General features: G+C 39.5%; 1 protein-coding gene across 2 annotated transcripts; it reads left to right on the top strand.

Annotated features, from left to right (window-relative positions):
* Window positions 1–1877: 1877 nt before the first annotated feature.
* On the top strand, window positions 1878–14688 carry HSD17B13 (hydroxysteroid 17-beta dehydrogenase 13). 2 transcript variants are annotated; one of them, XM_019926770.3, is made up of 7 exons: window positions 1878–2087; window positions 3806–3913; window positions 4930–5061; window positions 6791–6897; window positions 8989–9126; window positions 12470–12586; window positions 14548–14688. In XM_019926770.3, exons 1-7 carry the CDS (start codon window positions 1878–1880, stop codon window positions 14636–14638), a joined length of 903 nt encoding a protein of 300 aa, XP_019782329.2. In that variant the 3' UTR covers window positions 14639–14688. The 2 variants fall into 2 exon arrangements, with proteins under 2 accessions (XP_019782329.2, XP_019782330.2); XM_019926771.3 differs by lacking the exon at window positions 3806–3913.
* The last annotated feature ends 1818 nt before the right edge of the window (window positions 14689–16506 follow it).

Here is a 16506-nt window from a genome sequence, read left to right as displayed (position 1 = left end):
TGTGGCCCATCCGGGACTGTCATGGTGCTATGGAAAAATTATTTCAGGTCTCAGTATAATGACGGTCTTTCACTTTGAAGTGTCACCTTTCCCAAATTACTGCTTGTTATGTGTGAAGAGAGCATGTCCTGGGGGTCATTAACTTGTTGACATTCACTGGGCGGGATGTAGGCCTTATTTTTCCACTATTGTTTTATTGTCTTCAGGCATGACTCATGCCTCCATTGCATGGTTTTGTTGCTAAGCAAGCCTGTCTGGCTTTGCTGCTAAGCGATTTGTTCTGTTTCACAAGTCAAGCAAGCCCACAAAGTTGCAAGATTTTCCCATTGCTTTCTTGAGTGATCGTTGACTTACTGTGGTTTCCCAAAGCCCCCGAAAGTTCCCTCTCTATCTACAGTCCCCTAGTGGGACTTCTAATTTTTTTTTTTGGCTGCATCATGCAGCATGCAGGATCTTAGTTCCCCGACCAGGGATTGAACCTGCGCCCTCGGCAGTGAAAGCACAGAGTCGTAACCACTGGACTGCCAGGGAATTCCCTAAACTAACTATTTGATTACCCTACTCTATCCCTATCAGCTCCTCCTTTACCTCTTTGGAGCAGTACACTGTCTGAGAGGGTATAACATCAGGCTATAGTCCTCAGGCCACCAAATAAAACATAATTCTCATTTTTTAGGTTGTGCATCTTTTTTTCAGTTGCCATGGTGAAACATAGAACAGAACTGCTTCTCAGAAAGTAAGTCCATATTATGCCAGAGAGCTGCTTAAGAATGATAAAAGAAAGGTGCTAATGTTTCTCCTGAATTTAAAAAAGTGAGTTTTTTTATTAGCAGAATAAAAAGAATTGGTCCTAATTAACTTTGGGCAAATAAATCAGAGTATTGATTTCACTACAGTAATAAATATTGATTTTTTTTAATAAATTTATTTTACTTTATTTTTGGCTGTGTTGGGTCTTTGTTGCTGCGTGTGGGTTTTTCTCTTGTTGCGGAGAGCAGGGGCTACTCTTCGTTGCGGTGTGCAGGCCTCTCATTGCGGTGGTTTCTATTGTCGCGGAGCACTGGCTCTAGGTGCGCGGGCTTCAGTAGTTGTGGCGCATGGGCTTCGTTGCTCCGCAGCGTGTGGGATCTTCCCAAACCAGGGCTCGAACCCTTGTCCCCTGCATTGGCAGGCGGATTCTTAACCACTGTGCCACCAGGGAAGCCCCAATATTGATCATTTTTCTTCAGAAACTGAACTGCAAGAAAAGTGTGCCTCCTGAAAGTAGAGGAAGTTTAAAACTGCCTTTACTGTGGAATGTAATAGCAATTAGCACATGGGAATAGGCATGGACGATGGAGGTACAAATGTAGAGAAATGGAATGATAGATACAATAAGAGGGCACCATTTCATTGAACTGTTAGCTACCATAAATCCCATGACCTGATTTCACTCCAATGATAAATGGTTTACTTTTAAATAACTTATGCCCTATACTATGCTTGCATTCATTTTAAACTTAATTGAGTATGAGCTGAATACAAAATAAAATATCAACTTTTAAATCAAGGTATATAGATGTCAAATCAGTGCTTGAAAACTAGTAAAATATAGTATTAAACAACAACAACCAAAAAGAAAATCCAGAGAGGACTTTCTCTTGAGTTCCCTTGTCCCCGTGCCAAGTTTTTACTAGCAATTGATACCACTTCAAAAGCTCAAAGTGCATCTAACGCATTAGAACACATGGACAAAGCCTGCCTGCAAATCTAGCTTACCTCTGCCAGTCCCATCAACACCTGGAACACAGCTCTTCCCTGGAGCTCTCTGAAGAGGGTGGCTCTTTGCTGGGACTAGACAGGGACTGAACCAGAGGAGAAGAGTACAGAGCAGAGCCATGAATATTATCTTGGATCTCCTCCTGCTTCTGATCATCATCATCTACTCCTACTTAGAATCCTTGGTGAAGGTTTTCATTCCCCAGAGGAGAAAATCTGTGGCTGGAGAGATTGTTCTCATTACAGGAGCTGGGCATGGAATAGGAAGGCATACTGCCTATGAATTTGCAAAACGGAAGAGCAGACTGGTTCTGTGGGATATTAATAAGGTACTGGATTCATTTACCCACCTTTTAAAGTTACAAGTGAGACAGGTGTTTAAAAACTTATTTGACTTGGGGCTCCCCTGGTGGCGCAGTGGTTGAGAGTCTGCCTGCCGATGCAGGGGACACGGGTTCGTGCCCCGGTCCGGGAAGATCCCACATGCCGCGAAGTGGCTGGGCCGGTGAGCCATGGCTGCTGAGCCTGCGCGTCTGGAGCCTGTGCTCGGCAACGGGAGAAGCCACAACAATGAGAGGCCCGAACTTATTTGACTTAACATTTGCTTATATTTGTATTTGTCTTTCTCGAAGTTTGGTAACTAAATTCCCTGGAGCCTTACTCTACATATGCATCAGGATAGGATTTTTGTAGTAGTTGTTGTTTAAAGTACAAGTGCCATATTACCCATTACATCTAGTTGCGGAGAGCGAGTTGGAAGAGGACTATGGTCATGGCACCCAATAGCTTTTTTTTTTTTTTAAGATTTATTTTTTATTTATTTATTTATTTATTTTTGGCTGTCCAGGGTCTTAGTTGTGGCATGGGATCTTCATTGAAGCATGTGGGACCTTTCATTCCTGCTTGAGGGCTTCTCTCTAGTTGTGGCATGCAGGTTTTCTCTCTCTAGTTGTGGTGCGCAGGCTCCAGCGCTCATGGGCTCTATAGTTGTGGCACATGGGTTCCAGGGCACTTGGACTCTGTAGTTTGCACGCAGGTTCTCTAGTAAAGGAGCACGAGCTCACTAGTTGTAGCACAAGAGCTCAGTTGCCCCTCAGCATGTGAGATCCTAGTTCCCTGACCAGGGATTGAACCCGCGTCCCCTGCATTGGAAGGCAGATTCTTTACCACTGGACCACCAGGGAAGTCCCCATCAGGATGGTTTGATGAAGGGAACATAACTGAGACCTTAGCAGTGATTTTTATGCCATGATATGCAAGTTTGATAACATAGACTCAGGAGCCAGGGTACTTCCAAATTGTTTAAATTGAGCAGACAATTTCTCTCAGCCTCAGTTTCCTTATCTGAAACGGGGATAATATTGGGTTGGCCAAAAAGTTCGTTCGGGTTTTTCTGTACGATGTTCTGTAACAGAAAGAACATCGTACAGAAAAACCCGAACGAACTTTTTGGCCAACCCAATACCTCACAGGATAGGCAAGAACAGGGGTTAGCAAACTACAGCCAATGAACCAAACCTGGCCCCAGAGCAGACTGTTGAGCTAGGAATGTATTTTTTAAAGGTCTGGCAAGACAAAAAGCAAATAAAAAAGAAGAATATGTGACAGAATTTCTTCGTGCCTTCTCTCACATGCACGCAATCCTAAAATTTTTACAATCTGCTAGGTGCTTTACTGTCTATTACATAGTTGGTGCTCAACAAACATATGTTAAGTATATGTTGAGTGTTCTTCTCCATACTCAAACATCTCCTTTCATGATACCACAAAGAGCAACATCTTTCAAGCATGTTCTTTAAGCTATGAGAATGTAGCAAAACAAGTGAAAACTCGTGAGACTTACATGAGCCTTCCCTGGCAGAAAAGCCAGGTATAATCTCTGCGAGTTAGGCAAGCGGTGCCTCTCAGGAAATTTGCTTACAAACAAGTGGGACATTTTGGACGTGAATTTTAATCTTAAAAAAAATTTCTTCTCCAATGCTTTCTCCCTCACTCTTGTCCCCTCACTGACCTACATCTTTTGGAATTTGCTTTTTTCCAATTACAGCATGGCGTTGAGGAAACTGCAGCTGAATGCAGAAAACTAGGGGCCATTACACATGTGTTTGTGGTAGACTGCAGTAACAGAGAAGAGATTTATGACTCTGTAAACCAGGTGAGACTTCAGAATACAAATTTCTTCCCATAATTTTGTGTCCCCTTACATGGAATATGAAAAGGTTCTTTGTGACTGCCTAATTTAAATTAGATTTGTTTTTTTTTTTTAGCCTCTGCTAACTGAGGTAGTTGTGTGAACAAGGAAGGACATAAACCTTTTCCTTCCATATAATCCACTCAACTCTGCCTATTAATTAATTAATTAATCGATTAATTAATCGATTTCATTCTGGTTAGAAGTTTGAGCAGCTGCACAGAGTGACAGAGAAAAGATTTATCATCAGGGAAAAGGATAACTTTCTACTTTCATTTTAGTCCTATTACTTTTGCAGTAATTCCTTTATTTTTTCCTTTAAATATTTCCTCTTTGAGATTTTATTTATGTTGGTGCCAATCTAATCTTCTATAGAAAATATAATATTAATAATTATTATAACAATTTTTAAGGGTAAATATCAAATACAATGGACAAAGCACTCTGAAAATGGTTGTACCCTTTGATTTAATCCCTACAATAACCCTCTTAACCTCACTTGACAGGTGAGCAAACAGATTCAGAGGGTATAAGCCAGACCAGGTCATGTAGCTAGTAGGTGGCAGAGCCAGGATTACTCAATTAGTACTTTAAAAATATTTGGTAAGAACTGATATGTCAGACTAAGGTCATGTAGCTAGTAGGTAGTGAAAACAGGATTACTCAATTAGCACTTTTAAAATATTTGGTTAGAACAGATATATCAATCAACACAAATATTAATTTCATCTTATTGGTAAGTTTCAAAAAATATCTATGATGTACTGGGTACTGAAATTTAGCTGTTAAAAAAAACAGTTTACCCCAGCTTTATGACAGTGTCTTCTTGGCAAGCACTCTTTGGACTAAAGCTCTTTCCTGCCTGAACTCTGAGAGATATCATCAAACAGAATAAAGAATCTAATCCCTGGATGATATCAGCCCCAAAACTTTAAGTTTCGATACTACACCCAATGAACATGTTCTTTCTATTTCAACAGGTAAAGAAAGAGGTGGGTGATGTAACTATCGTGGTGAATAATGCTGGGGCAATATATCCAGCTGACCTTCTTAGTACAAAGGATGAAGAGATTACCAAAACTTTTGAGGTCAACATCCTAGGACATTTTTGGGTGAGCGTGAATCAGAAATATTCCTAGTTTGTGTATGTCTGACAATTCCTCTTAAGGTACATGAAGTTCATAATTGAGTTCACATCCTTCTGGATGGGAAACTCCATATCTTTGCCTTAAAACAACAATCATCCAATATTCATGTCTCTGACAGAAGGGCACAGATTTCAAGGGGACGTGACTCACCAGAATGTAGGCTAGTTAGTCTGCCTTATCCACCAGTACCTAACACAAATCCTGGCATGTACTGGGCACTCAAAAAATATTTATGGAGCTTTCCTAAGGATTGTCAGTGTACACCTTTTCAGTGCTTTAGAGAAAACACATACAGTGTACATTCACTTGTGACCTCATGTCATGGAATTTTAGAACAGAAAGGACAAAGAACTCACTACTTGGGTTATATAGGGGTTGGGTGTTCTTCTGGCTGGAACTCTGAGCAAAGCTCTAGGTCAGGCTGGAGCTTAGAGTTAAGGCTCTACAGACCTCTTATAATTGTTTGGTTTTGTGAGAGACTGAAATATGTCTTTGTAGAGAGCATTTATATGAATTAATCTTCCAGTGCCTCAATATTAGTGTAGAACATAGGACAGATCTGGATTCTGGAAGAGAGAAGAAAAAAAGAGATGTATTCCCCCATTTTCCCAAGCCCCTCACACATGCTAATGAGAATTAATTATTATGCCCACCAAACTACTTAGAGACCCCATGTATTCGTTGTCTACAGCTGCATAACAATTATATCAAAACTTAGTGGATTAAAGCCAGAATAAATGTTCATATTCCTCTCACAGTTTCTGTGGGTCAGGAATTTGGGGGTGGCTTGGTTTGGCAATTCTGGCTCTATGAATTTGCACAGGGTCCATAGGGTGCATTTATAAAATAGTATTGATATTTCTCACCAAACAGTAAAGCTTTTTGGAGGTAAAGAAAGACTTTTTGTTTCCTGTAACATCAACATATAATGCACAGTATTACAAATAGGGAGATACTAATCTCCCTAATCATGGTACATAATGACCATGGGTCAGTACAGGACTCAGCTTTTTCTGCTCAACTTGATATAGGTACACAAGATTTTAACTCTTCTCATTAGCAAGATGAAGCCCCAAACAAACAAACAAAAAAGTACATGATACCAGATTACCATACGGAATTTTCTCAGCTCTGAAAACTCTGAATTTTTCCCTTAATAATATTGTTTAGATGATGGATCCATAAAAGAGATTTTTGATTCCCTCTGAAGGGAAGAAGAGGGATTTTAAGATGAGTTCTTGGCATGTGGTATGCAGTGCACAGCACTCGATGCCAGCTCAAACCAATTGTTTTAATCTTTTTTTCATTTCTGTCATCGGTGGAGAAGTAATCATGGAATCTTGGCACGTATTTCATTTCATCGAAAAAGTTGTCTTAAATGACATTTTGTCTTAAAAGTAAAACTACCGGACTTCCCTGGTGGCGCAGTGGTTGAGAGTCCGCCTGCCGATGCAGGGGACACGGGTTCGTGCCCTGGTCCGGGAAGATCCCACATTCCGCGGAGCGGCTGGGCTCGTGAGCCATGGCTGCTGAGCCTGCGCATCCGCAGCCTGTCCTCCGCAACGGGAGAGGCCACAACAGTGAGAGGCCCGCGTACCGCAAAAATAAAATAAAATAAATAGAATAAAACTACCTAATTTGGAGACTTAACACCTGTGTCATTGTTTCTTTCGGTTCCGCAATGATCCTGAAGATCACAAAGGCACTTCTTCCAGCGATGATGCAGAGAAACCATGGCCACATTGTCACAGTGGCTTCACTATGCGGCCACGGAGTGATTCCTTATATTATTCCATATTGGTAAGTATTACTTTCTAGTAGTGCTATATATTTTTACACTTTTAAGGTTTTATTAGACCTCAGATTCCAGTCCTCATAACAGGTAATTTGTTTTATTTTTCTTTATTTTATTTATTTATTTCTGGAGAGCTAGAATTGTGTTTTCTTCATTTTTGAATCTTCTTAGAACAAAAAGTCAAATGCCTTGCAAAAAATAAAAGCTATAAAAAGTCTCATAGCAGATAATTTGGATATACAGAATGTATACAGTAGTTTAGAATAAACTCTTAAAAATGACTTCTCCTAAAACAAGGAAACTGGTTTTAAATGAAAAATCATTTAAAATATTTTTAGATTTCTGAAAACTCCTCCACAGAGCAATGAAAGAAAACAGTAATGCCAAGCATGTTTCCATTGTATCCTGGAATGAGTAGATGCTCATAAAGGAAATAAGGAACTAAAAAACAAAAAAAAAAAGAAGAAACTCACAGACTAAGAAGCAAAATATAAGGAAGTCCAAATGAACACAAATCTACGCCATGGCCTGCATGCCCAAGATAAGCTAAACAGAGTGGCTCCTGGATCAAAACATTTTTCAGTGTGCTTGTGCCATGAAAGATTGTGTGTGTGTGTGTGTGTGTGTGTGTGAGACAGAGAGAGAGAGAGAGAGAGAGAGAGAGAGAGAGAGAGAGAGGGATTGAGAGAAAGCCTTTACCGTATTAAAAGATGCAGATAGCATATTCCATGCTCTACCAAGGACATAAAGAAACGAAAGTGGGAACTCCCTAAAGACACACTATTTGCAAAATATCTTTTCTTCATACACTCCTTCAATGGCATCTCATTTCCTTATTCTGGTCTTATATCAACCTCATAGAAAAATTTAATTTCTTAACGTTTTGGCCAATTCTTTTTGTAACAGCCAATTCATGTGTATCAGTGGGTGGGGATGGGGGTGGATAGTTAGTTGGTTTATTACTTACCTACACATCCATGTTCAAGGTTGAATTTGGTCACGGACCAAATTATTTCTGACACCAAATGTAGTCACAGATGTAGTTAATTTTCGCTGTAGGTTAAGGTGTCCTTGCACATACATATGGTTGTTTCAAGCTGCCTCTAGCATCTTAAAACACAAATCAGAATTTCACAGATTAAACATTTAATATTGTTTTAATGTTTAGAAATGGGGAAACCCAATGTAACAATTGTTTTCCTTTTCTCTTTTCCTTTAAGAGAGCAGCCAGCCTTTAACTTTATGGTTCTTGTCATCTGAGTCAAAAATACAATTAACATTACATAGCTTCTTATAGGTAATAAAGTTATTATGCATATGCTATTTGATTTAATCCCCAAGATGGCTCTATATTTTATTACCAGCATCTTTTTATAAATGAATTTTATTTTGTTTTTTGGCTGCACTGTGCGGCGTGTGGGATCTTAGTTCCCCAACTCAGGATCAAACCTGCACCCCCTGCATTGGAAGCGCAGAGTCTTAACCACTGGACCACCAGGGAAGTCCCTATCACCAGCATTTTAAAGATCAGAAAATCAAAGGAAGAAGACAAAGTAATATGTTGAAGGTTGCACACACTAACACACCCACATCACCTGAAGTCTTTTTACTCCAGATCTTCACAATGAAATTAAGAAGCCAAAGTGAACTCCGCATTTCAAAAGAGAAACTATCAAGAGAGAGAGAAATGTGTAGAGTCCCACAGAAGTTTGTTAATACAGATAGTAGTTACATAGTTTTTCTAAACATGATTTTCCTGATTCATATTTTTCAAAATAAAAACAGCAGTAAAAACTGATTAGAAAACAGTTTAAAGATTGAATGGAAAAACCTTGTAGGTAGAATGAGCAGTAAGCAAGTCAATCAAAGTTATTAAAATTTGTTCTATTGTTTATCACTGCTAATAAAAAAAATCGGTAAATTCAGAATTCAGTGAAATCAGATAAGAAAATGTAAATGAAAATAGATGACCAAGTGGAAGACTTGGGGGTTTGGCTTTTATGTGTTCTCAAACAAAATCAACATTTTCCTCTCACAGAAAGCTGAGGAATGTTTCACTTTCCCTTAGCTAACAGGGGTGGATAATTCTCTTACAGTTCCAGCAAATTTGCTGCTGTTGGCTTCCACCGAGCTCTGACATCAGAATTTGAAGCCTTGGGAAAAACTGGTATCAAAACCTCGTGTCTCTGCCCAGTTTTTGTGAATACTGGGTTCACCAAAAACCCAAGCACAAGGTAAGGTCAAAATCAAGTTAAGATGGAAATATGGCATGAGAAATTGGTATGAAACCTACATGAGAAATTTTTAGGTGGGTCAACTGAGAAAATAGAAAACAAAAAAACAAAAAAGGAAAAACATTTTTTCTTATTAATGTTATTGTATTGCCTTTATGTTTTCACTTTGAAATTAGATGAACAAAGGGGAAAAATGCATTAGGGGCTAGTAGAAGTGATCAACTGCCAATGAATCAGGCATTGGGTATTTATTCGTGTCCAGGTGAAAGACTCAACACACACGCAGGTGTTAAGAGGGAGTGAGAATGCGGGTGGGTCGGATGGAGAGGTGTGCTTCGGCGGTGATGGCAAGAGTGTCCTCTCCTGGAAACCACACCCCCAAAACGAATGTTACCTCACCTCCCCCCTCCCGCTCGCGGTTCATCCTCCTCAATAGAGTATGGAAAGGCACAGGTATATGCCCCGTTTCCATATTCGACAGCACTGGCCACAGAGCTAGCACAAAGTACTCCAACATCTTCCAAACTTGCCTGATCCTAAGCGTCATCACTGTGCTTATATAAAAAATACATGTGCTTAGGCTCTTCCTTAGAGATTCTGATTCAGTAGAGTGAAACGAGCTCCAAGAATGTTTTGCTTTGTTTACAAGGAAACCAGGTAACTCTGGAGGCAGGTTTGCAAAACATTGACATAGTAAATATAACCACATGCATTTGATCATGGCTACCACTCTGTCCTCCTTTAAAATACAAACGTTCCGAGATTCCCTGGTGGCGCCGCGGTTGAGAGTCTGCCTGCCGAGACAGGGAACCCGGGTTCGTGCCCCGGTCCAGGAAGATCCCACATGCCACGGAGTGGCTGGGCCTGTGAGCCATGGCCGCTGAGCCTGCGCGTCCGGAGTCTGTGCTCCGCGGCAATAAGCTGAGTCTTTAACCCCTCAGTCAAGGTGAATTTCTTTTTCTTTTTTTTTCTAAACTGAGAACTATTTTTTTAAATTTTTTTTATTTTTGGCTGCATTGGGTCTTCCGTTGCTGCGCGCGGGCTTTCTCTAGTTGCGGTGAGCGGGGGCTACTCTTGCTTGTGGTGCGCGGGCTTCTCATTGCAGTGGCTTCTCTTGTTGCGGAGCACGGGTTCTAGGCACACGGGCTTCAGTAGTTGTGGCACACGGGCTTAGCTGCTCCACAGCATGTGGGATCTTCGCGGACCAGGGCTCGAACCTGTGTCCCCTGCATTGGCAGGCAGATTCTTAACCACTGCACCACCAGGGAAGTCCAAGGTGAATTTCTTGACCAAGTACTTTGTTTCTGGTAAAGGAGGATTTGAGACGATAAGAGAGGAGAAATTGGCCCTGAAAAGAGGAATAAAGCGGAAAGGTGAGGATAAGGACCCTAAAATTAATACACCTGCTTCACAATTTGCCTCGATTCTAATAAACATTCTGCTACAGGTTAACAAAATATACTGAGCTTGCTAATCTGAAGCCAATTTATTATTGGAAAGGAATTAGTCTTAAATATAGTCATTCAAAGGAGCTAACAAATTCCCTTTTAAGCTCAGCCTCGTTTGAAGCTACTGACTCTGAAACTCTGAATTAGCTGCGTCATCTCCAGAGCTGTAGCCACTCCCTGGCAGTTGAGTCCTTAACTGTGTTAGAACACAAGTACTTAACAAGTACACGGTACTGTACGTAAGTAAATACAGTGATATAATTGGGACTCTGGGCTCAGTTTTCTGAAATAGGAAACTGGGCCCAGTACAAATCCTCTTGGTAAGCATTCAGGCTTAGTGTGAGCCCAGAGTACCAGTTCTTCCAGAGGGGAAGGCAAAATAGATGACAAGAGTAAGGCTAATATGATCTCGGGTATGTGGGTTCCTGGGGGTGACCCTGGGGACTGACCCAGGCAATGCTGAAAATTTGGAATTGGTATCACCCAGACTACCTGATTCTGAACTTCCTTGGCAAAGGCTAACATGTCCATATACTAATGTGAGGCTTGGCTCAGAGACAGGGTTGATAGACCCAGGTAGGGGAAATCAGGGAGGGAAGAGGTAGTACCCAATAATTTAGAAAACTATTGATTTGTATTACTCTCTGCTGGCTTGCCACTCAAAGTCATGGAAACCTCAATCACATAATAATCTGAAGTAAATCACATGTATCTCAGGGAAGGAAGTTATAACAGTCACTACTTACTTAACTCCTCCGCACAACCTTTGTATTCACTAAGCCATTCAGCCTATGCCTAGACAACTTAACTTTGGTGCAATACTTTCAATCCATTTACATTTTAATTTCCTGTCATCATCTTGCATTAATGGGCATTCTATACTGGTCTGTGGTTATGAATACTTCTCAAGAACCCATGTATACAGTCTTCAGTATAATCAAGGTCACACCTCTAGTTGTAATGTAATACTCCCTATGCATGTCTTGAACTCTCATTAAACTTCAGCATAGGCAAGTCAGCAGTGAATCTCAAGTACTAAATGCCCTCAAAACAATCCAGCTTTGTGGGATACCTCCACAAGAAAGCAAGTGTACTTAGCTATAGATTTCTCTTCTCATAAGAAGAAAGCAAGTGTACTTAGCTATAGATTTCTCTTCTCATATCTAACAAGCCCTGAAGAAAGATGCCACATGTTTCCTTTCTGTCCTTTGATCAGTCCTACCCACTACTCTTCCTTGCCTGGCTCCTCTTCTCTTCTATTATCTAATTCCTCACCACCATTTTGATGTTTTGACTGAGTGAGCCATGAAACACACCTACTGGATGTGAAAGTGGTAGATTGTGATAACAAAACATCAATGTGGCATGGGGGAGGGAAGGCAGGTGGCATTTGTGCAGTGAATCCTGGAAGCTTTTATTTTTTTATTATTATTTTTTAAATAAATTTATTTATTTAATTTATTCTTTATTTTTGGCTCCGTTGGGTCTTTGTTGCCGCGTGGGGGCTTTCTCTAGTTGCGGCGAGCGGGGGCTACTCTTCATTGTGGTGCATGGCCTTCTCATTGTGGTGGTTTCTCTTGTGGCAGAGTACAGGCTCTAGGCTTGTGGGCCTCAATAGTTGTGGTGCACGGGCTCAGTAGTTGTGGCTTGTGGGTTCTAGAGTGCAGACTCAGTAGTTGTGGTGCACGGGCTTAGTTGCCCCATGGCATGTGAGATCTTCCTGGACCAGAGCTCGAACCCGTGTCCCCTGCATTGGCAGGCGGATTCTTAACCACTGCGCCACCAGGGAAGCCCCTGGAAGCTTTTAAATCCTAATTAGTGAAAAGATAATTTTCCTGCTTTTGCTAATTATAAAAAACAACAAAAAGGACCAAACTTTTCTTTTTTAATCACAGACTATTCCCTGTATTGGAGACAAATGAAGTTGCAAGAAGCTTGATAGATGGAATACTTACCAATAAGAAAATGATTTTTGTTCCATCATATCTCAATATCTTCCTAACACTAGAGAGGTAAGTACAGCACAAAACACCTAAAATACTACAACACTGATAGAGCTATCATTATGGAGAGTTTTTCAGTTGTGAAATTTGCCATGGAAATTCTCCATGCCTGGGGAGAAGAGTTAAGTTTCCTCTACTATTACCTTACTCAATCTATAAAAAGAGAATGATTCATTTTCTCTACTCCATCTATTACCTCTGGCCAGTCTTTGCCAGAGACTATTCTAACTGAAGGAAAGACAGTTTAAAGAGAGAATGCAATATGGTGAACTAGCTAAAAATAAAGGGTCTATAAAGAAGCCTGCTGGGGGTTTGATTAAGACTGCATTGAATCTATAGATCAATTGGGGGAGAGCAGACATATTAACAATATTGAGTCTTCAAATCCAAGAGCACAAAGAACACAAGGTATCTTTTTATTTTTTCATCTTTCTCAATATGTCTACACAGTATTTTGTAGTTTTCAGTGTACAAATCTTACACACCTTTTGTCAGGTTTATCCCAAAGTATTTCATGGTTTTTATGCTATTGCAAATGGCATTTTTTTAAATTTTCTATTTCCCATTGTTTGTTGCTAGCATATATTTGATTTTTGCACTTTGATCTGTATTTAGCAACCTTGCTAAACTCACTTCTAGTAGCTTTTTTGTAGATTCTAACAGACATTTTTACACAGATGATCATATTTCCTGCAAATAAAGATACTTTTACTTCTTTTTTTCCAGTCTATATGTTTTTTATTTCTTGCCTTATCACACTGGCTAGAACCTCCTATGCAATGTCAGAGAGGATTGGTGAAAACACACATCCAAGTGTTGTTTCTGATCCTCAGAGGAAAGTAGTCAGTCTTTCACAATTAAGAATGATATCAGCTGTAGATTTTTTTCATTTTCTCTTTATCAGGTTGAAGAAGTTCCCTTCTATTACTACTTTGATGAGCATATTCATCAAGAGTAAATACAGATTTTGTCAAATGCTTTTACTGAATATGTTAAGGTATTATGGTCTTTCTATTTTAGTTTGTTCATATGGTGCATTACACTGACTCGTTTTAAAGATTAAACCAACCCTGCATTGTAATGTCATTGTCTGATTTTTGTGTCAGGATAACACTTACCTCATAAACTGAGTTGGAAAGTATTCCCTCCTCTTCTCTTTTCTGGAATAACTTGTGTTGAATGGGTATTATTTCCTTCTTAAACATTTTGTAGAATTCAACAGTGAAACCATCTGAGCCTGTTGTTTAGCCTCTTAGCTAAACAATAAGCTCCTCAAAGGGAGTAGCCGGTTTTTTTGTTTGTTTGTTTGTTTTTGCGGTACGCGGGGGCCTCTCACTGTTGTGGCCTCTTCCCTTGCGGAGCACAGGCTCCGGACGCGCAGGCTTAGTGGCCATGGCTCACAGGCCCAGCCGCTCCGCGGCATGTGGGATCTTCCCGGACTGGGGCACTAACCCGTGTCCCCTGCATCGGCAGGCGGACTCTCAACCACTGCGCCACCAGGGAAGCCCGGGAGTAGCTGTTTTTAAAGTACTTTAGTCTACCTTATTATAGAGGGCATAATATCAATAGATATTCAGTAAAAACTCAAGGAGAGGTGGAGAGGCAGATGGAATGGATTCTGGTGGTGTTGCTCTGTGAACTCTTAGCATCAGGATTCATTGACAGTTACAGCAATAAGCCTAGATCTTCAGTTTTAAGTCTTTACTCACATAAGATTTCATATAATAGTTGACTAATATGAGAAGGTGAGAAGAGTGGTATATATCAGTGCTTTCTTTATATTTGCATAATATTTGAACTGTGAGTATTAAAAGATACACACAAAAAAAGAGAGAGGTAGATGTGAAGAAAGAACAGAAGAAAACTAAATGCAAACCAGATAACTCTCAGGGTATTTTTAACTGACAACAAAAAAGAACTCTGGTGTCAAAGATTTTAAATTGAAATTTTTTCATCTTTTTTTCATACAGATTTCTTCCTGAACGTGCCTTGGCAGCCATAAATCATGTACTGGATATTCAATTTGAAGCAGTGGTTGGCCACAAAACCAAAATGAAATGAATAAATGTGCTCCAGGCTGAGACGTATGCACCTAATGATGTGGAACTAAGTTTAGAGTCAATGCTTCAAAGCTCTATTTCACATTTTTCAATGCCATTAATATTAAAAACATTGGTTTGGCACTAGCAGTGGTCAAATGAACAAGACTAATCACCTGTCTTTCTATTTCTCGAGATTATTTCTGTAGTTTTAATAGTCAGATCCATTTTTTATTCCATGCCTCTTAAAAACTTCTATGCTTACATAAACATACTTAAAAGGGTCATTTTTCTTTAAGAGATTTCATTTCTTTTCTTTCCGTTTAAAGGTGGACAAAGCTACCTCCCTGACCGTAAATACAAAAAGAACTTATTTACAGAGGGAAGTTTTAAGACTGTTCTTAAAGTAGTCTTCCAAACTGTAGCCAGGCCACAGAATGTCAGCAAGTACACAGTGTGAGTGAGCAGTTAGAGATCAAGTTAAGCAGGCAGCTGTGCTCCAAAAGGCAGAAAGATTACGCCTATGAAACTCAATGTTTGGGAGCTTTCTGTAGCTTCTCCATTTTTCATCAGCCCCAAACAGAGCTTTCTCACCTGATTCTGTCCCTTATATAGCTCTTATATCCACCAAGAGTGGACCCTCCACACTTTCTGCCCTTTTTATAATCTCTTAAAATACTATGACATTATAAAAGGTGACTCTCTCTTGAATCTCAGAGTATCTAAAATTTTAACCCCATGGTAACCTCTTCTTTGTAGTTTATGCTTTCACATATCATTGGTACCAGAGATGTTTAGACAGTTTTGAGCTTCAAAAATGAAAGCTAACACAGGGAAAGGAACTAGGCTGGCTACCTAATAGTGCACCACAGATCTGAGAGATGGAGGGGAAAAGAGAGTGGTCTTTTTTTTTTTTCTTAATAGAAAGAAAAATCTGATTCCAACTACATCAAGAATAATCTTGTTTTCTGTGTTTTTCACACATGTTATAGGCTGCTTTTACATCACTATCCTACTATTTTATCCTCATTAAAAACAAATCATTAATAAAAACAATTTCTTAAAAACAAATGATAAATGTGTTGTTGTGCTTTTAAAAAATGACCTCTTGTAGTTATAAAATTAAGAGTTTTGATTTCTAATCTCTGAGTCTCTGTGTGCCTCCTTCAGGAAGCAAGGATCTGGGTGGTAGCAGAGAGATCTTGCAGATGTTGAGGGGAACAAGGGGTTCTCCCAACTCCAGCTTCTTTGACAGTTAGGAGTGTTGGTGTATGTGCTGAAACTTACTGAGTCCTTTGTATGTGAGGCACTGAGCAGAGTACTATTGTTTTACGATTTTTTTCCTTGTTACTTTGGCAATAATTTTTGTTCATGATATTCTTTTAATTGTTTGCCTTAAAACTAAGAATTTATGAGAGAAACCTTAAAATGTATTATTTTAAAAGTATGATTACAAAACTTCAAAAGATGAATATGTATAGTAAAAAATATAAACCCACCCCGCACAATCCCAGTCCCTAAATGTACTATTAATGTACAATCTTCCTATCTTTTTCTAATGCATGCACAAGCACATATATGAGAAATACATTACATTCTTTTACTGCATGTGTTACACAAATTGTTTCAAGACACACATTATATTCTGTAACTTGCTTTTTTAACTGACCAACACATGCCCAAAGCCTTTTCTTTCAGTATATAGAGTTTAACCTCATCCTTTTTCATGGGCACACAGTACTAAATGGTACTATATTTGATCATTCCTTTGTAATATAACATTTAGGATGTTTCCAATTTTTCTCAATTTATTTACTCTTTATTTACTTAACAAATACTTATTGAGTGTCAGCCACAGTTCTAGACCCCGGGAAACATGAGTGAATAAAG

The sequence above is a fragment of the Tursiops truncatus genome, chromosome 5, assembly GCF_011762595.2.
Source record: "Tursiops truncatus isolate mTurTru1 chromosome 5, mTurTru1.mat.Y, whole genome shotgun sequence".
Classification (NCBI taxonomy): Eukaryota; Metazoa; Chordata; class Mammalia; order Artiodactyla; family Delphinidae; genus Tursiops; species Tursiops truncatus.
Note: the sequence above shows the minus strand (reverse complement) of the source record. Positions and strands in the feature narration are given on the sequence as shown.